The sequence below is a fragment of the Anopheles coluzzii genome, chromosome 3 (assembly GCF_943734685.1).
Source record: "Anopheles coluzzii chromosome 3, AcolN3, whole genome shotgun sequence".
In the NCBI taxonomy this organism is placed as follows: domain Eukaryota; kingdom Metazoa; phylum Arthropoda; class Insecta; order Diptera; family Culicidae; genus Anopheles; species Anopheles coluzzii.
The window spans coordinates 78,396,052-78,418,887 of NC_064671.1; the positions used below are offsets into that span (position 1 = coordinate 78,396,052).

The 22,836-nt window shown below is 45.8% G+C and overlaps 4 protein-coding genes and 1 long non-coding RNA gene across 7 annotated transcripts; 2 read left to right on the forward strand and 3 right to left on the reverse strand.

Moving 5' to 3' along the window:
• Positions 1 to 1,074: 1,074 nt before the first annotated feature.
• On the reverse strand, positions 1,075 to 7,415 carry LOC120959508 (protein DEK). 3 transcript variants are annotated; one of them, XM_040382959.2, is made up of 9 exons: positions 7,288 to 7,415; positions 5,959 to 6,142; positions 5,098 to 5,880; positions 4,725 to 4,813; positions 4,485 to 4,637; positions 4,130 to 4,403; positions 2,916 to 3,136; positions 2,692 to 2,844; positions 1,075 to 2,612 (listed from the first exon to the last, which is right to left on the reverse strand). In XM_040382959.2, exons 1-9 carry the CDS (start codon positions 7,330 to 7,332, stop codon positions 2,598 to 2,600), a joined length of 1,917 nt encoding a protein of 638 aa, XP_040238893.2. In that variant the 5' UTR covers positions 7,333 to 7,415; the 3' UTR covers positions 1,075 to 2,597. The 3 variants fall into 3 exon arrangements, with proteins under 3 accessions (XP_040238893.2, XP_040238891.2, XP_040238894.2); XM_040382957.2 differs by having other exon boundaries at positions 4,725 to 4,831; XM_040382960.2 differs by lacking the exon at positions 7,288 to 7,415 and adding an exon at positions 7,176 to 7,257 and having other exon boundaries at positions 4,725 to 4,831.
• A 4,070-nt stretch (positions 7,416 to 11,485) lies between these two features.
• LOC120949401 (uncharacterized) lies at positions 11,486 to 13,584 on the reverse strand. Its single transcript, XR_005751035.2, has 2 exons — positions 12,616 to 13,584; positions 11,486 to 12,538 (listed from the first exon to the last, which is right to left on the reverse strand). It is a non-coding gene; the product is annotated as an uncharacterized LOC120949401 (long non-coding RNA).
• Positions 13,585 to 14,457: 873 nt separating this feature from the next.
• Positions 14,458 to 15,788, forward strand: LOC125907248 (uncharacterized). Its single transcript, XM_049608407.1, has 3 exons — positions 14,458 to 14,622; positions 14,689 to 14,779; positions 14,897 to 15,788. The coding sequence occupies exons 1-3, from the start codon at positions 14,494 to 14,496 to the stop codon at positions 15,034 to 15,036; spliced, it is 360 nt and encodes a 119-aa protein (XP_049464364.1). The 5' UTR covers positions 14,458 to 14,493; the 3' UTR covers positions 15,037 to 15,788.
• Positions 15,789 to 15,990: 202 nt separating this feature from the next.
• On the forward strand, positions 15,991 to 17,480 carry LOC120957327 (flap endonuclease 1). Its single transcript, XM_040379473.2, has 2 exons — positions 15,991 to 16,197; positions 16,268 to 17,480. The coding sequence occupies exons 1-2, from the start codon at positions 15,993 to 15,995 to the stop codon at positions 17,335 to 17,337; spliced, it is 1,275 nt and encodes a 424-aa protein (XP_040235407.2). The 5' UTR covers positions 15,991 to 15,992; the 3' UTR covers positions 17,338 to 17,480.
• Positions 17,440 to 22,251, reverse strand: LOC120957326 (integrator complex subunit 8). The gene is made up of 6 exons (XM_040379472.2): positions 22,033 to 22,251; positions 21,535 to 21,961; positions 20,486 to 21,474; positions 19,535 to 20,414; positions 18,963 to 19,425; positions 17,440 to 17,626 (listed from the first exon to the last, which is right to left on the reverse strand). Exons 1-6 carry the CDS (start codon positions 22,142 to 22,144, stop codon positions 17,507 to 17,509), a joined length of 2,991 nt encoding a protein of 996 aa, XP_040235406.1. The 5' UTR covers positions 22,145 to 22,251; the 3' UTR covers positions 17,440 to 17,506.
• Between the last annotated feature and the right edge of the window lie 585 nt (positions 22,252 to 22,836).

Genomic DNA, 22,836 nt, shown 5'->3' on the forward strand with positions numbered 1-22,836 from the left:
ACGCTTCCTTTCGTTTGGATTAAACCCTTCTGAGCTCTAGTTGCAGTTGGTCCTACCACGCCTTCTCTGCCCTTGTCGACGGCCTAGAACCTTTACGGGCCAGGTCCTCCATTTCCGCTCCGTATCCTTTCGATACGCTGCACGACGGTAAGGTCGCCGTACTTCTCGTACAGCTCGTCGCTGTAACGGCTCCTCCATTGTCTTTCCACGCATACGGAGCCAAGAGTCCTTATGAGCATCATCCTCCCGAACTAAGCTCTAGCGGCTTAGATGATTTCGTCAGATTTGGACCGTATCCATGTCTCAGAGGCGTATGTGATAACCGGTACTATATAGGTGCTTTATAGTCCCAGCTTCGTCTGTCGCGACAGGTTCTTTGAGGTGATATCTCTGATTTCTCCAACAGCCAACATCCTTGCGCGCAACTATTGTCGTTGCTGACCTTTGAACCGAGATCGGTGAATTCTGGGACGAATTCAAAAGTGCGTTCACCTATCTGTACGTGACGCCTACGTAGGTTTGGATTAGTTATTGGCTGAGGTTCACACCATCAGTTTGGTCTTTGCCTCGTTTATCTGCAATTCGAGGCTCTCTGCCGCCTGCTCGATCCCTTGGTAGGCTTCTGCTACATAGGAGAACCGCAGACCAATGATGTCTTTATCATCAGCGTATGCCAGGATCTGGGTTGACTTATAGAAAATGGTTCCCGTAGTCTCCACCCTCGAGTCCCGGATGACTCTCTCTAGCGCCAAGTTGAATAGACCTTTGGTGGTATCAAAAAGACCCTAAGAGTTTTCCATCCACTTTCACCTGGGAAGTGACGTTGGTCATAGTCATTCTATATAGCTTTTTTCAGTTTTTCCGGAATTCAAAAGAGCTCATAGCGCCGTACAGTTTTACCCTGATTATGCTATCATATGCAGCTTTGAAGTCGATGAAGAGACGATACGTGTTTTGTCTGTATTCTGCCATCCTCTCCAAGATCTGCCGCCGCATCGTGAAGATCCGAACAGACACAAATATCCGCAAATTATGCTACGTGTAACGATAGGTACGGACAAGACATCATTGCCATTGCGTTTACTCAACGGTTGTTACATTTATTACAGTAATCAATTCATTCCTACAGCGTTTTCACACTTTCCAACTCTGCGTCGGTCGCCCTCGGGAAATGCAACTCGGCCAAAGAGGAGAAGTTTTCTAATTCAAATGCACTGAAGCGTGCCTTTGTGTGTATGTGGGTGTGTGTGTATGTGTTTGTGTAGGTTATAAAAACTAAAAAAAAATATGTGCCCATTCCTCAAGTTTTGTTTCGAATTTTGTCATTATCTAAAAAACCGTCAGCTTCGTCCCTTCTATGTACTTTTTTCTCTCTCGTTTCTTTGTGTGAAGATGGTATGTTAATGTGGGGAAGAGGTGTGCCCGGGAGCGTATTTCCCTTTTTCTGCTTAGTCCGTAACATGCCCTCTCTTGTTTTAAAGCCCTTAATTAAACTCTTATGTTTGCCGAAACGTTTGATTTTTTCCTCACGTAAGGACATTACACACACCACAACCAACCACCTTCTTCCTTCGTCGGATGCATTTGACCTCTCTCTCTCTCTCTCTCTCTCTCTCTCTCTCTCTCTCTCTCTCTCTCTCTCTCTCTCTCTCTCTGTTTCTGTTTGCATTTTTTGCGTATTTTAAGTGCGAAAACTACTCTGCCGGCTATAGAAAAAGGCTACCTAATTGATGTCGCGCTCTCCACTCCATTCCGTTTGCTTTTTCCGCTTTACCTGTTTCTACTCTGTGTCATATATAGTAAATCTGCATAATAATTAATCGTCACTCAATCAATACGTGTGTCCATTTCTGTGTGAAAGTGTGTATGTTTTGTTTCGTGTGCATTAATAGAAGGGACCACCCGCGATCATCCTTCCGGATGCAGGTTATTTTTCCTCGACTAATTCCTTTATCCCGTCAAATGTTTTGTGTAGTGTGTATGCTTTTCAAACCATAATTCATTTCTCTTCCACTCCACCTATTTACTCGAATACTCGCTAAGCTACATTCAACATCGCACACACACACGCACGCCCCACTGCTCTCTTGTTCATTTCACCCTCTACTCTCCCTCGCTATGTGGGTGTGTGTGCCCGTGATGCAGTGTCCCTAAATAGAGTTGTATTTGTTTTTGTTTGTGTCCCTCCTTTTGCTCTAGATAATATTTTGTATCTTGTGTTTTTTTCTCTTGTTTCTTAAATCTGTTTTTCATTTATGTATATATATCTAAACGACAATATGCTGCTGCTGCTGCTGCTGCTGCTGCCTCTTGCTCATATGATCGTATGAATCGGTCATCCCCTGTACATGCCATTCCTACGTAAATCTTTCCCTGTGCACGTTTCTTCCTTTTCCGCATGTTTGCAGAAGAAAGGAACAAACCGCTCGGGGCAACTTTTCTCTTGCGTTTCACCTTCCCAACCTTCTACTAGATGCAATCTGCATCATATCTCCGGATGTCGTTTTGTTATGATAACCATTTAAAGAAGAAAAAACATACGACGTATGTGTGTTTGTGTGCGCACGTCCCCAAACTGTGTGCGGCGCCTGAAGTCTTTACGTCGATATAAGCTGCAAAAAAACGGGCAAAATGGTTTAATTTATGCAAATTATTTGATTAATGCTTTCCACGTAATCGCACGACACTTACAGATTTGACTGTTGCCTTGATGAAATCCTTTTTATGCGACAGATCGTGCTCCGGATACTTGGCGTACACCTTCTTGCACACGGTTTTCATCGTGATCTCTTCCAGGTTCGCTTCCTCCAGGATCTCTTTCAGGTATTCTTTGATATCATCCTCCTGTGCATGTGTACAAGAGTTAAAATAGTGCCTCCAAAAGACCCGCAAATACCCAAAAAGGCAACACTTACGCTCGGTGGTGCAGCCGTATCGGATTCCTTTTCCTGCTTGGCCTTCTTGACTAATGGTTTCTCGTCCTCCGATTCGTTGTCATCCATCTCAGGCTCCTCATCGTCCTCCTCCTCCTCCTCGTCCTCTTCCTCATCCTCTTCGCCGGACGAGCTGCGTCCACGGCCCCGTCGCGACTTCTTGGCGCTGCTTACTGCTGCCGCCCGTTTCGGCTGTCCTCGTCCTGTACGAGAAAGAGTGAAAGAAACATTCACAAACTTTCTAGAAACGATCCGTGCTGGTGATGTGCTCTTTTGTGATGTGTTACTATAACATTGTTATATAGTCCGATTCCGACTTCGGCGAAATCCGAGTCACTAGTTCTGCCCGAAATCGGAGTCGTCCGAAGTCGTCCGAAGTCGTCCGGAGTAACCCGGAGTCGAAGTCTTTTGAAGTCGGCCGGAGTCGTCCGGAGTCACCAGAAGTCTTTCGGAGTCGCAGTCGTTTGGTGTTGTTCGAAGTCGTCCGGAGTCGTCAGAAGTCGTTGGGAGGCATCCGAAGTTATCCCGAGTCGTTCGAAGTTTTCCGAATACGCCAGGAATCATCCGGAGTGACACGGATTCGTTCGGAGTCGCCTAGAGTCACCCGGAGTAACCCGGAGGAGTCGAAGACTTTCGGAATCGGAGTCTTTCGGAGTCGGAGTCTATCGGAGTCGGAGTCTTTTGGAGTCGGAGTTTTTCGGAGTCAGAGTCTTTCGGAGTCGGAGTCTTTCGGAGTCGGCCGGAGTCGTTCGGAGTCGTCCGGAGTTATCCGGAGTCGTTTGGAGTCGTCCGAAGTCGTCCGGAGTCGTCCGGAGTCGCCAGGAGTCTTCCGAAGTCACCTGAAGTCGATCGGAGTCGAAGTCGTCCGGAGTCATTCGGAACCTTCCGAGGTCGCCAGGATTTGTTCGGAATTGTCCGGAAAGTCGTACGGAGTCGTTTGGGATCGGAGTCGTCGGGAATCGGCAAGAGTAAGCCTTCGAAAAAAAGGACTCTAGCCGATTCCGGACGACTCCGGACGACTCTGGACGATTCCAGACAATTTCGAACTACTCCGGATAATGCTGGGCCTACCTTCCGGAGTCTATTTCAAAATTATCGGAGTCGGATCGTAGTCGACTCCAGATTTTTGCCTCCTTTACCACTGTCACTAATCCGTACACAAAAAAATAAAGTGAAGAAGAAAACGGTTGTCTTACCACCCTTTGCCGCCGCACTCGCATTCTTGCTCTTATTGTTGGCTACGGCAGCTGCCGCGCGGCCACCCGCCTTCGCAACCGATTTCCGCTTCGGCCGATCACTGTCCTCACTGTCGACCTCTTCCTCCTCCTCTTCCGACTCTTCCTCTTCGCTTTCAGTTTCTGCTTTTCGCTTGCGGCCCCGGCCCCGCTGCGACTGTCGGGCGGCGACGGCAGCAGCACTGGGACGGCCGCGGCCACGTGCCGGTGTGGTCTTCTTTTTTCGTCGATCATCCTTCGTTTCGATTATGAAAAGATTAAGGTTCGATTATTAATAGATCGAAAAGCACACCCCGGGGTTAAGCGGGTTTTGTACCTCGCTGAAATCGTCGTCGCTTTGACTTTCCTCCGATTCATCGTCGCTGTACCGCTTGCGTACGTTCCGTGCCGAGGTTCGACTGCCGCGCGTCGGTGCGCGGGACGATCTTCGCTTGCCCGCATCGGAATCTGACCCGGCCGAGGGATTATACTGAAATAACAGAGCCGCGCAAAGCCGCGAAAGGGACATTAGCAATTTTTAACGAGCTTTTTCGACCGCACACCACACAACACTTACATCCGATCCACTGTCCGATCCTCGACGGGCACGACGGCCGCGGCCCACCTTGACGGTTTCCTCCTCTTCCTCCTCCGAGGAGGAGTAATCTACGTATAAGGAATTGTCTAGAGTGATTATCAAGGCAGAAAACGGAAAAGTAAAAGTAAACAAAAAACTTGAGCTACACCAAAAGAGAGATACAAAACGGAAAGCAAACCTTGACTGCATGCACTAATTGGTGTTTAAATTAAATGGGTTAAATAATGAAAAAGTACTAAAAGGATTAGTTTAGTACGCAAAAAATGAAACCTATGAAAAAGGAATAAAGTTTCCATCTCCAAGGAAGAAACGTAAATTTACTCCCACCACCCCTCCTTCTCCCAACACGCACCTTGGTAACCACGACCGGCCGTCGATCGCTTCGGACGGCCGCTGGACGACTTGGCGTTATCCCTGCCACGGCCGGCCGGTGCTGCAGCCGACGCACCACTGCCACGCTTTGCCGGCGTTTTCTTCTTTGGTGCCTCCTCCTCCTCCTCGCTCATCTCCTCCTCCTCGTTCTCCTCATCCTCCTCCTCTTCCTCCTCCTCGCCCATCTCGTCGTCGGGCAGCTCCTCGTCGCCATCCGGCCGCAGCAAGAAGGTGCAGATCCGCCCGGCTAGCTCCTCCTTGCTGCCCTTCTTCTCCAGCGCCAGTATCTCCGCCAGCTGGCCCAGCTTCTTCACGTCCAGCTTTTCGGTGGCCGACACGCGCTTCCGGTACGCGTCCGAGTCCGCGCCGAACTCGAACCCGTCGAACTTGCGCAGGTTGCGCCGCAGCACCATCGGCTTGGCCGGCCCCTCGTACAGTATCGTGTGCAGCGTCTGCAGGTCGTCCACCTTCGCCTTGGTAATGTTGGCATCGATCAGCGCGATCGTGCCGAGGCTTTTGCCGGCCGCGGCCTGTTCCTTCCCACCGTCCGCCCCGTCCTCGGTACCGCCATCGGACGGCGACTTTTTGGCGCCATTGCGACCATTCTTGCCCTTGGCGTCCGCCGGTTCCGGCGCGGCCTTTGTCGGCGGTGCCGGTTTGTCTGCGCTGCCATTGTCCCGGCCGGGTGCGCCACCGTCCGCTTTGCTAGCGTCCCCGTCGTCGGTGGTCGGGGTTTTGCCGTCGGGTTTCGATTTTTCCTCACCTGCAGGGAAGGAGCAAGGAAATTAGTAATGGCCTACCAAATCCTTCCGATATGGTCACTTTAAAACAACAATATTACCACTCTTCTCGTCCGCTTTCTTGGGTGGCGCTTTTGTATCACCACCGGCCGGCTCGGTCGATGGCGGTTTCTTATCAGCGGCTGCGGCGGCGGCGGATCCAGTGCTATCGGCTTTGTTGGCACCACCGTCCACAGGTGCAGCCGGCGACTTCACGGTGCCCTTGTCGTCCTCACGTTCTTCTGGCTAATCGCCGACCGCAACCGAAGCGATACGATGCAATTGCAGGAATAAGATAAAATGAAAGGAAAAAGAAAATCTCATCAATACATCGTCCATGATCGTAGCAAACCATGGAAAAAGCGGAAGTTAGCCACTAAAACTTTTCCTAAAAATAGAAAATGACCGAATGAGACCAAATTCCAAGTTCCAGTGTGGATTGATGGAGCAATAAGTAGTTTGGCCGATCCGGTCGATTACTTAATCATACACACACACAGTCACAGGGGTGTCACAGTGCTCCCCTCGCCGGGACACCGACCGGCTGGAAAAGTGGGCACATCTGAAAGCCATTTGACATACATTCGGAACGCATACACCCCGTCGCCATACACAACCGGGCGGTTTGCGATGCATTTGCAAGTGTTTTTTTGGGGGAGGAGGAATGTGCAACCATCACCATCGTCGCCATCATCGGCCTGGCAGCGTAAAACACTGTGACACGGAAACACTTGCCACTCAACCACTCGTTGTTCATCCCCCGCCCTCTTTTCTAACCCGTTTGCTGTTTTCTCCAGATGGAAAAACAACGGTTCACCACTATTTTACAGCCTCTGTGTACCTCCCGTCGCGTGAGCTTGTGTGTATGTGTGCGTGTATTTGTGTGTGGATGTGTGTTTCGATGCACATACGCTAATAAATAGTTGCGCTCCCGCTGCCCTTCCTCCTGCCGCTACCCACACACACACGCACACTTCTAGTGCCACACATACCGCGCGCTGCGCTTGCTTTCGTATGAACGCGGCAAACTAGGTACCAACAGCACACCACACACAGAGAGAGGCAAGGGGAGACACACATTGCGAGAAAACAAACACACAACGCCATTAGGAGAAAACGAGAAGCGCACAGCCGAGGCACGAACAGGCGACGCGATTGCACGGGCGCGAGAGCGAGACAGGGCGAGAACAGATCGAGAGTTTGATGCGTTGGGAGCGGCGGAAAAGTTGTACACGAAACGGAACAAATCCGGAAAAGCACCGAAACTGTGATGCACTACCATTTTCCCTCGCCTGGACGGATGGGCCGGAAAATGGCTGCAAACGATCGGCGGTGCGGTTCGCTACCGTTTGCGCCACAGCCCGGGACGGAAACGCCACGATAACACGTACCATTTTTGTTAATTTCTTCTCCTCATCGGCGGCGTTTGCCGACATGTTTTAGCAAACTCAAGGTAAATAAGGGACGGGTTGGTTCGTGGCCGCACTTTTTGCTCCCTGTGCGCCATCTTGGCTTGGACCCAAAGTGGGTGTAATATACAGGTGGGCTTATCCCGAACAAATTGACAGCTGCGCTGTAGAAAAATGAATAAAAAATGACAGAAGGGGATTCGATCACTTTGTCAATGTATGTGTGAGCATCACTTCTGCTTTGTTGACAACAGGAATGGCTTCAAAATTAAATCAACGATAAACTCTAAATAAAAAGCAGTTTTACGATAGAAAAATTGATTGTTCGTGGTAAGTGTAGTGATATTATGATTCTCATGTATCGGATATGAATCATTTATGTGTTATTCGGCAGAATCGACACAACAAAAGTGTTCATTGCTAACGCGCACCGGCACTCGGCAACTGGCCGCGATATTACATATAGCACGGTAAAATAAGGTGTTATATTCTGAATAGGCTTGTGGTAAGTAAAGAAATGAATTTAATTTTCTTCTAATCATGAAAGGGTATTCAATGTAATTGATTTTATTTATTATTTATTTCTTTCCTGTTGTACAGACAAGAGCTTCTATATAGTCAAAGTTGACAACAAGAGTGTTTTTAGTATCTACGATATTCTTGTGTGGTAAGTGAACAATTTTATTTGATCGTATAATTATTGTATGTGACGATCCATAGTCGTCAACTCGTGCGACTTCACAACATAACTGTGGTGGATCAAAGTCTCAAATGAACTGCCCCCCCCCCCCCCCCCCCCCCGCAACAAGGACAAATTATCTAGCTGGGTGGTACTGACTTTTTTTTGAAGGCCTGTAGAAGCCAGCATGGCAGCTAGATCGCTACGCCAATTAGAATAAGAAGAATTATTCTACTGCCTTATGCACCAGCAATTTGAAATGAATAGCAACTTCTTCTTTCAATTTATTTTTAAAGGACGATATGTAAATGCCGCAAAAATACTTAGTTGAACCATAACTAAATGAAGTGGTAGAACACCGTGATCTTTTTTTCATAATTTTTAACGTTTAAGTACCACTATTTGATATGTTTACCCTAATGCAAAACAAACAATCATCAATCCACCGCTATTTTTTTTTAGGAACCAATATGACTGGCCGATCATGTTCAGCTGCATTTTGCAAAAATAATCGAGCTAATGTAAAAAAACGGGGAGTTTACGTTACGTTTCATAAATTTCCACGTATCCCTGATGTGCAGAAGGAATGGGTGAGATTTTGTCAAAGAGGAGAAAACTGGGAACCCAAAAACTACAGTGCTTTGTGCTCCGATCACTTCAGAAATGAAGATTTTCAATTACAAAATGCACCAATAGCCAACAACTCCGGTACATTTCGGCAGCTTAATCCAAAAGGTAACAACAATAATGCTATGCATTGGCACATTATTCTAATTTTTTTTAATTTTTTTAGCAATACCAACAATAGAAAAAAACAGCAACATTTTAAGTACTGCCGCAAAACAAAATCAAACAATAGACTTCATTACGCATAGGGCTGAAGTATTGTACGAAGGACAAGTACTACCATGCGAACTATTACAGGAGGAAGTATGTGAACCGGATCTGCATGTTTCCGGCGAGCAGCTTGCATCGAATTTAGAACTAGAACGGCTAAGAAACGAAAATGAAAATTTAAAAAATGTAAATAGTAATTTAAGAAATAAGTTGAACGAGCTGAACAACCAAAATAATCAATGTAGGGCAGAAATCGCAGCTTTAAAAGCGGAAATGGAAAACAAAATTGATAGCAATCTAGGTTTTGAGGAATTAGTTACACAAATGAAATTTTATTTGAAAGGTACACTATCAGACAATCAAATAGATTTAATTTTGCAAAAAAAGAAACGAGTGATATGGACAGACGAGGAACTTAGCGCTGCATTGACGCTACGATATTTTAGCAAAAAGGCATACAATTATTTAGCCAAAGATTTAAAATATCCTCTACCTTCTATTGCGACGCTAAAGCGCTATGCAAAGCGACTGAATATTAAAGAAGGCATTCTGGACGACGTTTTGAAAGTAGTTGGCAATATAACGAAGACGTTCACCCGTAGGGATAGAGAATGCGTACTTAGTTTTGATGAGATGAAGGTCAGCAAGATATTAGAATACGATCCTGTTTCGGATGAAGTGATAGGTCCTTACAACTATTTACAAGTCGTAATGGCTCGTGGCCTGTTTAAAAACTGGAAACAACCGGTGTTCATAGGATTCGACCAGAAAATGACGAAAGATATCATCATGACAATAATTGCAAAATTGGCAGAACATAACATAAACGTAACAGCCATCGTAAGCGATAACTGTCAAGCCAATATTGGTTGTTGGAAAGAATTAGGAGCCTATGACCACAAACAGCCATATTTTACACATCCAACAAATGAAGGTAAAATATTTGTCTGTCCGGATGCCCCACATTTGCTCAAACTAATAAGAAATTGGCTCATTGATCATGGTTTTAATTACAAAGGTAAAATGATTAACGTAGATTTACTATTTGAAATGCTTTCCAAAAGAAACGAAGCAGAAATGACTCCGTTGTTTAAATTAGCTGATTCACATTTGATAATGACACCTCAACAACGACAAAATGTGAGAAGTGCGGCAGAGCTATTGTCCCGCACAACATCAGTGGCTTTAAGGAGATATTATCCTGAAAATGAAGACGCAAGACGTTTAGCAGATCTCATAGAAAAGATAGATCTTTGGTTTAGTGTCTCTAACACTTATACTCCTACAGCAAAACTCGACTATAAGAAGTCATATACAGGCAGCGATGATCAACTAAACGCACTTATGGATATGTTCGAGTTTACATCCAACATGGTTCCATGCGGCAAAAACAAGATACAAGTGTTTCAAAAGTCCATTCTAATGCAGATAAATTCTCTACAGATGCTTTTTGATGAAATGAAGTCAAAGTATGGACAGAAAGTAAAATTCATTTCCACACACAAGGTAAAACTTCCGCTTTTAAATTTTCTAATGGTTAAACTAATTTGTACTTTTTTTTTGTTGCAGCTCAACCAAGATGTTTTGGAGAATTTTTTTTCACAACTACGCCAAAAAGGGGGAGTGTATGACCACCCATCTCCGTTAAGCTGCATATATCGCATCAGATTAATGATTTTAGGAAAATCACCAACTATTCTACGCAACCAAACGGATGTAGGCCCTAGCAATCCAAAGCCTCAGGATGAATATATTTCATCGCAATCAGAGAACCAACCAGCAGATCACGAGTCTAATTATATACAGGATCAAAATGAACCAATAATTTCGTCCCGCATACTGACCCAAGCGGATATTACACCAACCCTGCCCAATATAGAAGATGTACAAAAGGAAAATGGTATCACTACCCAGGATAATAGCGATACATTCAGTACCGTAAGTAGTAGTGATTTAAAGTTACCAGAACAGGATGGCGATGGGCTACAATATATCATGGGGTACATAGCAAAAACCTATCATAAAAAATTTCCTGAATTGAAACTAGGTGAATTTACATTTAAAATGACAACCGACCACAGTTATTCCAACCCCCCCTCATTCGTACAGCATCTATCGGTAGGAGGGTTGTTTGCTCCTTCCGAATCATTCTTAAAGCACGGTAACAAAATGGAAAAAATATTTTTAAAATTCAACCGAGAAGGATCAATCTGTAAAAAGAAAGGCATTGTCACAAGACTGACCAAAACCATAAAACGCCGGATTCCAGAATTGCCTGAGGAAATTATTAAAAAGTTTGTTAAACAACGTGTTATTGTGCGTATGCGTTATAAAAATATGCTCATAATGAACGAAAAGAACATTAAAAAGAAACGAAAAATAGCCGATAACCCAAAGGCCGCTAAAAAAATGAAAAAAATTACAAATTAATCGCTCTAATACTATATTAAAATACCTTAGTTCTAACTTTATTATGGGACCCATGGACAGTAGGCATATTTCATATATCTTTTGAGATTATGAGATTATTAGATGATGAGATTATGAGATTATGAATTTACACATATTGGATTACTTGGACACTGTACAATTATGTTAAATAGTTTTAAGTAGCATAGTTTCGTTTGTAAAATTTGTATATAGATTTATCAGGACTTTATAAGATAATTTGTATATTATGTGTATTTTCATCATCGATTTGCATTCAGCATAAAAATAATCGTTCGAATTTTCAATTAGTGCTAGGAAAATATGATATAGTCTAGTGCGTAAAAAATCGTGTTACGTTTGAGTAGATTGTTTCAGCTAAAATTGACGTAATTCATGACTTCCAAGACAAACAACTATTTTTGCGTCTCTAATTTTCTAAATCTCTTAGCGTGATATGTAGTTTGTTATTTTATATTGCTGCAATACCGTACTAGTCGAATATGTTACATATATCAATACGAAACGTATACAAACAATTACTAATAGTGATAAACATTACCAGCAGTTGCATGAATAACATTTCTGAAACGGGAAACACTCATAAACTGTAAAAACATTTTTTAAATCTGGCGCATTAATACGGCTATACTATCGTTAAGATTAAAATGAATATTAAAATGCATTACAAATACATACAATAAGAACCTATTCACGCACGGTCCTATAAAAAGTTTTTGAAAGCAGACGGATGATTACTACCTTCGTGGAGCCTGTTCATCTAGCATATTTGGATTTCAGTTGGTGGCAATTTAAACAAATGTGAGCTGCACGCTATGACTTTATGACTTTCACACTTTAACTTCAGTTGTTCATGTATGTTTGCAACAATCTTAAAGGTATTGGCACCTGCCAACACTTACTGTAACGCTTGATCAACATAGGGTTATTTATGGGGATTTCGTACGATTAACCACGTTTTACTATTCATGTTGTTCATCATGTTAGTATGTACAGTTCATAATGACCTTTGCACATATATAAAGATATTCTTGCCGGTGTGTTTTGTTGTACGTTATAATTAAACGATAGGGGCTTTACAGCGCTCTCTTTCCTATTCCGGATTATTACTCTTCAGGATATTCCGATGATTAAGTAGATGGATAAAAATTACTTCCGTGTCCTAGGTCCATGGTATACTTCTTTGTTTTCCTCCATTGCGTCGATTACAATGACTTCATATTTGTCCTTTTTCTTCTCCTTGTTTACATGTCCTCTATTGAGATGGCACTGCAAATGATCCAGGTTAAACGTTTATAATACATCTGCCCTTAGGTTATTTTATCACACAAATGAGTAATACTTACGGTCATGATTTGGTAAAGAATAAAAATTTATACCTTCATGGTAAAAAAATATCTATCATGCTATTAGTTGCAAAACTTATTTATGAGTGGCATGGCTACTTGACGAGCATAACTTTTCGTTTCCAGCACCTTTAGATACATGGTTCGCACTGAGGAGGCTTATTAGCTTTATAATCTTTTAATGTTTGTACTGCAACATGAATCATACCCGTACCAGATTGTCCAGATCAGTAAAAAAGCGCTGTATGGACTCGACAAACAATGCTGGAATTTGGGAAATACAAACGAAAACAATTTAATATTGCGTTGCCCCTTATCTCTTTTGGTTCTTTTTCACTTTTTAAAAGAAATATTCGATACTTAACCCGATCACAACGGAGTTCTTTGATATTTTTAACTCAGGAATATTTGCAATCGTTTCATTTGCAAAAGTAAACAAACTCACAGCTTGCTATTTGTGTTTCGTAGTGTGAGTGAATAGATACGTATCGCAATCGAATCCCCTCCTGTCAAATTTTTCTCCAATATGGCGTTCCCGCCAAACCTATAAGCCCACCTAGTCCCTATACCCAAGCGGCATCGCTGAGAGAGAATTGAGCTTTTCCCGTTGTTTCCCCCCCTGACATACCCACGAACGGTGTGTTTGTTTCTACGCGATGCGTTATTCTCTGTTGTTGTTGTTGCTTTTAACACTGTTACCACAAGAGCTTGAAGCAAGAAGCGTTTCACACCATCACCGTCTCACCCAGACTTTGGTGTTGTGATGCGTTTATTTGTACCCCCGCCCCTATGTTCTTCTAACCCGTACCGCGCACCCCATACATTCTGACTTAGAATTCAAAGCAAAGCGAAATGGTCTAACTGAATTTGGAAAAGATGAGTGATGGATATTTCATTACGATTCAGATCACATATGTTAAAAACAAAATTAACAGAAACTTTAACTAAAATTTAATGAAAAAATTAAAGGTTTCCGGCATCGGTATAATATGGTAGAATATAAAAAATAATGATATTAACAAGTTATATGTAATATATATAATATATAATATATATACCATATGAATAAATGTATATATAAGTATATATATATAAACACATATATATATATATATATATATATATATATATATATATATATATATATATATATATATATATATATATATATATATATATATATATATATATATATATGTGTTTATATATATATACTTATATATACATTTATTCTTATGGTAAATTATATTATAATATGTATAATATATTTTATATAAGTTGTAATATATATATTTATTTATTTCTATATATATATTTATATATGTTTGTGTATTTACATATATATTTATATATGTTTTTTTAAACAAACTTACATGTTTCTATTAAAAAAAAACCTTATCTTGAAGAATTGAAAAAGGAACAGAGTAAATTGTCTGTTTTACTTAATAACATTCATATTGGGATCACACAAAAAAATATCAAATAATTACACACATGCATGAACATGCTTACTGGTTAGGTTATCGTTGTACATAAATGTAATAAAATACATTTTAATCATTATTAAGTTTATAATTATCTTTCTGATTATTTAAAAAAAAAACACTGATGTTTGTTTTAATTTAAACCGCTTTGAAAATAGCAATATATATGATACAATTAGAACTCGCTAATTGCATTTATATCATATGTCTACAAAAAAAAAGATAGATTTTGTTTATTAGAAAGACATTTTGTAACACGACTAATGTCTGCGTATTTTGTCATGTTTGTTATTTTATACAATGTGGATAAACTGACTTTTTCTCATATTTATGTGAACAACTCTGATTTTTTGTATTCAATTGCAAAAGCAGACTTGCAATTGGCGAGGTTTGAATGTATTTGACTTCGTCACATGGCAGCTCGCATATCTGTCAAGTCAGCAACGTAAACAAACACGGACAACCGCCCGTAAAGATTGTGTGCAGAATAATCGTAAAATTTTATGTGAAAACTCGGGAAAAGGTAAGTGTTCTGTGCATATTTCAGTAAATAAACTATCTTTTAATGTTTGAACACATTATTCCACAGGAAAAACATCAATTCATCCCGAAATTTGGCAACATTCGTCCGAGTATGATCGAGCAGCTGTGTGTGTGTATGCCGACGAAATACGACGCCGGTAAGATGAAATGTTTTACTTTTTCACTTTTACTTTACTTTTTCACTTTACTTTTTCATGAAATCACAATGAATTGTAAAAATAATGCAGATTTAATGATATTGATCATTGTTACAGTTTCTACAACAATCACTAAAGCCGGCTGTGATCGTGATCGGCACATTCTCAACTGGACCAACACACCGGTCGTTGTGTATCTTCAAGCAAACCAACGTTGCCATACACCACAAAATAGCATGGAAAGGAAAGTATTATAAAATAATGTCATATTTGAAAGCATTCTAATCTTTCATTGTTATTTTTCCACTGCAAACAGGACATTGGATCACCGCATCGACAAGTGGTTTTTATGTGCAAGTGTTGTTAAGAAGTGTGTTGTACGGTGTATTATGTGTTTTACTTTATTTGTATCGCTTTGCAAGTGGTACAATTAGTGCGTTTAATCGTTGTGCTACTGCTAACGAAAAAACGACCCGAGCATTAGAAGCGGCAACAATACATGTGCCTGACGCAGAGACAACAACGCCGTCAGCATCCGTTGATACCATCCAAAGTGATGGTTGAAATCGTATATAAACGTGTAAAACCATATATTGCGGCATGTAAGTATTGAATAATAGTTAAATAAAATACATTTTATCGTTGTACTGGACAATGTGCATCGAAATTTTAAAAAAGTGTGTGTGTTTTTGTTTACATCCGAATACAGAACCCACAACGCTATACTGTGGTTCGTGCACTCGCTAAGTAACGCTTGAGCTTTGAGCTTTCATTGAGCTTACATAGAATGTTACACGCTACCTGCTCACTAAGGACTGCTATCGAGCAGTGTTATGAGCAGGTAGCGAGCAGTAACGCTTCCATACAAAAATCGCGAAACGTAACGCTCCAATGCTATTTGGGTACCCACTTTGCTTGGACCGGCCGGTGTGACAGCCGTGGTATGGTGGCGCGGTCGCGAAGGTTGCGTCATTCGAACATGAGGAGCGATTTTGTTTCGGAAATTTCAAAATTCAATGCAATAAACATGCAAGCAAATGTGATCAAATGGCAGCATGTTAAAAAAGAGTTAAATTATAAAATCTGTGCACAATTGAAGTCCTTTTGTAACACATATCAAGTGAAAAGAAATCAATTAAAAATATTGCTTTTAACCAACGGCTTTTATTTTCGAACTTTCGAACGAGATCTGTCAGTGCGGCGAACTGTCAACATGCTTGTTTGTGTACGGCGTGTTTCGGCGCGCGCGAAACTTCACGTACGTTCCCGTACGCTCCATCGTTATTGTTTCTGTGTTTTTTTGTGTGCAGCTTTTGGAACAAACGCGAACGGCACCATGGGAATTAAGGGACTTTCACAGCTGATCGCCGATATCGCCCCGTTTGCGGTGAAGGAAGGCGAAATTAAACAATTCTTCGGTAAGCTACACCGACTCGCTCGGCTCTGGCGGTTTGTGTTGTCACTTCAATCACCCTCTCTTTCCCGTAGGAAGAAAAGTCGCAATCGATGCATCGATGTGTCTGTACCAGTTCCTGATTGCCGTGCGGGCCGAGGGTGCCCAGCTGACGTCGGTGGACGGCGAGACGACGTCCCACCTGATGGGCACGTTCTACCGCACCATCCGGCTGCTCGAGAACGGCATCAAGCCGGTGTACGTGTTCGACGGCAAGCCGCCGGACCTGAAGTCGGGCGAGCTGAACAAGCGGGCCGAGCGGCGCGAGGAGGCCCAGAAAGCGCTGGACAAAGCGACCGAAGCCGGTGCGACGGAGGATATCGAGAAGTTCAACCGTCGGCTCGTGAAGGTGACGAAACACCACGCCAACGAAGCGAAGGAGCTGCTGCGGCTGATGGGCGTCCCGTACGTGGAAGCGCCGTGCGAAGCGGAAGCCCAATGCGCCGCCCTGGTGCGCGCGGGCAAGGTGTACGCGACGGCCACCGAGGACATGGATGCGCTCACGTTCGGTTCGAACATCCTGCTGCGGCATCTTACCTTCAGCGAGGCGCGCAAGATGCCGGTGCAGGAGTTTGCGTACGAAAAGGTGCTGAAGGGGTTCGAGCTGACGCAGGACGAGTTTATCGATCTGTGCATACTGCTCGGGTGCGACTACTGCGACACGATCCGGGGCATCGGGCCGAAGAAAGCGATCGAGCTGATCAACAAGCACCGCTCGATCGAGAAGATACTGGAGCATCTGGACCGGCAGAAGTACATCGTGCCGGAGGGCTGGAACTATGAGCAGGCGCGCAAGCTGTTCAAGGAGCCGGAGGTGCAGGACGCGGACACGATCGAGCTCAAGTGGAGCGAACCGGACGAGGAGGGGCTGGTGAAGTTCCTGTGCGGCGACCGGCAGTTCAACGAGGATCGCATACGCTCGGGCGCGAAGAAGATACTGAAGACGAAAAACACCGCCACCCAGGGCAGGTTGGATTCCTTCTTCAAGGTGCTGCCGTCGACCGGCACGCCCAAGCGAAAGGTGGACGAGAAGAAGCCGCTGGCCGGGTCGACGGCAAAGAAGGCCAAAACTGGCGGCGCGACGAGGGGCAGAAAGCCAAAGTAAATGCTTAATCCTACTTACCGATGGTTTTTTGGGACTGATTGCTATTATTTGTACTACGTAAGACACCTTCTTTCTAAATCTTCAACTGCGCAAATGGTGCGATTAATCTTAAAAATAAACATTATACTTCTATATAAATACAATCACGTTTTTCGCTCGTTTCCCGTACTCAGCACATGTACTGTTTCGCAAGGGAGCGAAGGAAGCGGTTCTTCCGAACGGCGGCCGCCTCACGCTTGATTTCGTCGTTGTTGTTTGCGTTCAGTTCCAGCTGGCCAATGAAAGAGACCTGAAATTACAAGAGAATAACGAATTACTTTTTTTGAAATGAAACGGTTTAACAAACATTCTAATTTTACTGACAAGAAGCCTCCTCTTTTCAGTGCGTTCTACTTTAAATCAGAAGAGCAGTGCTTGAAATTCCGCAACCTTTCATGATAAGATAATTTCTACAGCCCACCATGTAGTGAGGAGTAAAGTTGGCCTCCGGAATCGATTCTGGAAGATAGGTCCGTTCAGCATTATTCGGAGTCGTTCGGAATCGTCCGAAGTCGTCCGGAGTCGTTCGGAATAGTTTTGAGTCGTCGGAATAGTTGGGAGCTGGACGACATCCCGAGTCGTCCGGAGTCGCCCAGAGTCGTCCAGAGTCATTCGGAATCGTTTGGAGTCGTCCGGAATCGTCCAGAGTCGTCCAGAGTCGTTCTGAATCGTCCGGAGTCGTTCAAAAACGGAGTCATCAGGAGTCCTTTGGAGTTGGAAGGAGTCGTTGGGAATTGGAGTCATCCGGAGTCGTTCGGAATCGTTCGGAGCCGTTCGGAGTTGTCGGAGTCGTCCGGAGTCGTCCGGAGTCGTTCAGAGTCGTCCAGAGTCGTCCAGAATCGTTCTGAATCGTCCGAAGTCGTTCAAAAATGGAATCATCCGGGGTCGTCCGGAGTCCTTCGGAGTTATCCGGAGTCCTTCGAAGTTGGCCGGAGTCGTTGGGAGTTGGAGTCATCCGGAGTCGTTCGGAATCGTTCGGAGCCGTTCGGAGTTGTCGGAGTCATCCGGAGTCGTCTAGAGTCGTCCAAAGTCGTCCGGAGTCGTTCTGAATCGTCCGGAGTCGTTCAAAAACGGAGTCATCCGGAGCCGTCCGGAGTCTTTCGGAGTTATCGAGAGTCCTTCGGAGTTGGCCGGAGTCGTTGGGAGTTGCAGTCATCCAGAGTCGTTCGGAATCGTTCGGAGCCGTTCGAAGTTGTCGGAGTCGTCCGGAGTTGGCCGGAGTCAGACTTGGAAACAAAGACCGAGTATACGAAGTGCACGCGCAAAGTGAAAGACAAACTAACACAACAAAATAAATGCCGGATCACAAGCACACTACACCGGACGGCTCCTAATGACTCCGAACGATTCCGGACGACTTTGGAAGACTCCGAACGACTCCGAACGACTGCGGACGACTCCAAACCACTCCAAACGATTCCAGACGACTCCGACTTCGTGAAGACCCAATGGTTCGAATTTTGCCGGAATTGGAATCGGCCTTACAACAGCCAGAGTCAGATCGGCGTCGTGAGTGCACTCCAAAGAGCACATCACTGCTACTGTGTGTCCCGCTCAGTACGATCAAAAGCCCCATCCCCACTTACCGCTTGCAGTCGCCGCTTGTGCTCACCCTTTTTGTAGTGCCAGTTGACAATAAACTCGAGCAGCGTCGGGTCCCAGATGCAGCTGTAGTACGAATCCATCGCATCCGAGTAGCTGGCCGACTTTTCGCTGATGCTCTTAAACGCGAGCCCATAGTCCGTCTCGTCAAAGAACTGGCAGAGCACGGCGGCCTGCACGAAGCACCCCAGATTGGTGCTGCACTTCACCATGCGCCGGATCAGAAAGTCGTCCACCAGCGGGCGCTGCAGATGGACGGTACAGTACTCGGTGCCGGAGATTAGTGCCGTCACGTAGTAGCGCATGGCGGCTTCGAAATTGTTCGCGACAAACTCGACGTCCCCCTTCAGCTTCAGCCAGGGGATGTTGTTCGGATAGTAGCGAAGGGCTTGATTGAGCAGCAGGTTCAGTGCCTCGATGACGAGCTTCACGTTGTAGATGGAAGTGCTGAGTAAAGGAGAAGGTAATAGAGAGAGAGAGAGAGAGAGAGAGCGAGAGAGCGAGAGAGTTAAGTAACCATGGGAAAGAGTTTGCAAAAAAGCGCCCCAATGCTCACTTGTTCACGTTCGACGGCCAAAGGAACATGTACTCGGCGTTCATTTCCGCGTTCGCTTCGTCGCGCAAGATGTTGTGCAGCTTCGCCAGCAGCGACAGCAGTATTGAGATGACCAGCGGTTCCCGCAGCTTGCCGATGAGCAGCACCAGCGGACCGTCGGGCGGTAGCTGCCGTTGCCGCGAGCCGGGCGGATTGAGAAACATCGGCAGTATCATTTCCCACGCCTCGCGGTTCGTTTTCTTCGTGCCCTTAAACTTCTCAATGTCCAGAAAGGCCTGCGTAATGGCCGAACACAGCTCGATCCCGGGGAAGCGCTTGTCGACCGGCACGAGCAGCGCGTTCCATTCGTTCAGGTTAAGCAGCAGGGCGGCACAGTGGTCGAGCAGTTTGGCGTGCGGCATCAGTTCGTTGCCGCCGCCGGCCGCCGCCGCATTCAGGCACTGCTTGCAGTTGCGCACGAGCTGCGCCTGGTCGACCGGTTTGCGGGGCCACTCGTCTAGCACCTGCTGGATCTGTACGAGCAACCCTTCCCAGGACACCATCTTGCCGAGCTTTGCAATCAGCGGATTGCCCGCCAGCTCGGGCCGCTGCGTTTCATTTTTCAGCACAGTCAGCAGCGTGATGGCAGTGGCGTACTCTTTCCGGGCGGTCAGTTCCCTTGCCTTCCCGATAAGGATGTACGCAAAGTCCTGCAGGAAACCGCGCTGCAGGGGAATTAACACCTGCTCCAGTGGGTACGGGATCGTCCAGCTGGGATTGATCGTAAACAGTGGCTTCGAGGGGTTCGTTCCGGCAATCTTCACCAGCAGCTTGCGGACCGCGTTTGCCGAGGTGCAGGAGATAAGCTGACGTTCAAGCTGGCCAACCTCGAGACGGGGATCTGAAGAAAAGAAACCACAAATCAATCATCTCACATAACAAACACATACCAAGCATGACGCTTCAACTTACTCTTTGTCTCCGGTATCACCCAATCGCTCTGCAGCGCAACACCTCCCAGCTGCGTTTCCGGCTGCGTATGCTGGGCGCGAAAGTCTTTCAGCTCCTGCAGCGACACCACCTTCGAGTAGCTTTGCACGTACGCCTCGAAGGCGGGCCCCAGCTCGCCCCCGTACAGGGTGATGATTTTGTAAAAGTATCGCTTCAACAGCCCCCGCTCCTCCAGCGAGAACTGCTCGTACTGCTCGTCCGCATACTGGAACAGCGATTCGATCAGCTTCGGCTGCTGGTTTTTGTACTTCTGCAGCGCCACGTTGCAGCTGAGTATGTTCTCCCCGTCCATCACGTACCGGATGATGTTGAGTGCAACCACGGCCAGCTCCAGCTCCTTCTGCTCGATCGGGTTGCCGTCGGTGCTGCCGATCGCGTTGTACCCTTCGATGTTGAGCTCGAGCAGCTTGCGCTGCGTCATCGGAATTTCCTTGCGCAGGTTGTCCTCCTTCAGTATCATCACGATGTCGGAGTAGTGGTTGAGGATCGATTCGTGCAGCCGCTGCAGCAGCCCGTCCGGTTCGCCGGTGACACCGCACGCCAGCAGGTAGCCCTGCAGCACTTCCGCGCTCACGGTGCAGTAGGCCGGCGGCAGTCCGGTCCGGCCAATCTCCTCCCGCTGCCACTGGGCATAGTTGTCCTTGCACAGCAGCACATTCTGCCGGGCCAGCTCGTACTTCTGCACGTACAGGTAGTACTGGCAGAGGTCGTAATGCAGCTGGGCCCGCAGTTCGCACGGTTTAATCGCGATCGCCGCATCGAACCGTTGCTGCGTATGCTCGCTGTTGGAATCGAGCGGCACAAAGGATTCGTACGTGAGGACGCGAAATGTTTGCGGCTCCATCAGCACCTGGTTGAGGTAGTCGATGCTGAGCTGGGTGATGGGCTCGAGCGCCGGAATGGATGATTCGTCCCGCAGCACAAACGTGGTCAGGTCGGGAACGGCGGGGCTGTAACAAAGGGAAGAGATACAATCATTTCCCGGCGGTAAAATAACACGCTCTACGTACCCGTGGTTGGATTTGATGTTCTTGATAACGGCCGCACGCAGTACCTGCGCCCGCAGCACCCACCGATGGTACAGCGTAAGCGCAAAGTTGAACGAATGCCGCGACCCATCCGTACCGATCAGGGCCGGATCCTGGAGCAGCGACGACGGCAGCGCCACCATTTTGCCCGCCGTTATGCTGCACAGATCGGCCAGCAGCTGTATCTGCAGCGAGACGGAAAGCGTTCGCTCCAGCTTGTCTAGGTCCCAGCGCATGAAGGCTGCCACCTTGAGGGCGAGAATTTTCAGCGCCAGCTGCTTCTTGGTGTACTTCAGTCCATCCGACCGGTGCGCCCCGTCCGGGTCGGGTGCCGTCAGATCGGGCGGATGCGTTTGACCTTCCGGTGCTTTGGCGAGAAACTGGGTTATAAGGTCCGTGGGGGAGGGATCTACAAAACACGATGCTATTATTGTTGTGCTTAAAGGGGATCTTTCCCCTTACAGTCTGTATATAACGCACCAGGGTTCGCTTTGTTGAGATGTTTGGCTAGCAGCGAAGGTTTTAGCAAAAACTCGAACCACAAGATGGTTTCCTCCGACAGCGGAACTGTTCTCGGTTTGAGTAAATCCATCCTTTGCACACTTTTACACCTTTGATCGTATTTATTCGGTAATTTTGGTTGGCGATGCACGACGCGCGATGAAAACAAACACCGGCAGAGATTGTTTTGATGCCATGCCCGAACTGTCAAAGGGTGCTGTCAGCTGTCACACAGGGTGATCAGGGTGAAAATTCGTTGAAATTAGAAAACCGTCTGCCTTTTGTTTGCAACTACGAAAATTTCCGACGAAATTACCGGACCTTCCTTAACCTTACTTCCAGCAGATGAATGGGGCTTCCCTTTTCCGTTTCTCCAAAAGCCCAACCATAAATCAAACGTTTTGAGTTACGTTTTCTAAATGTGCTTTATTTGCTGTACGCCACCCTTAATTATTCCTCGTCTTTTTTAAAGCTAGGATAATGATCTTTCAAAAACTGTTTCAAAAATCGCCGCTGCTGCTGCACCTCGATGAGCGGTGGCAGCAATTCCTTCCGATCTTCGTGCAGAACCTCCCAGACCTCCGGGGGACAACGTACGCCGTAGCGTGTCCGGATCAGGGTTTTAAGCACATGTAGCCGGAGCAGCTCACTTTCCACATATAATACAACGGCACGTGCACTCGCCTGTTGAGGATTTTCGTCGGATGCCTCCACGCTCGACGTCGACTCCAGGATCATGGCCCGGACCCTTTCCAGCCGTTCCGATATACCATACATTCTGGA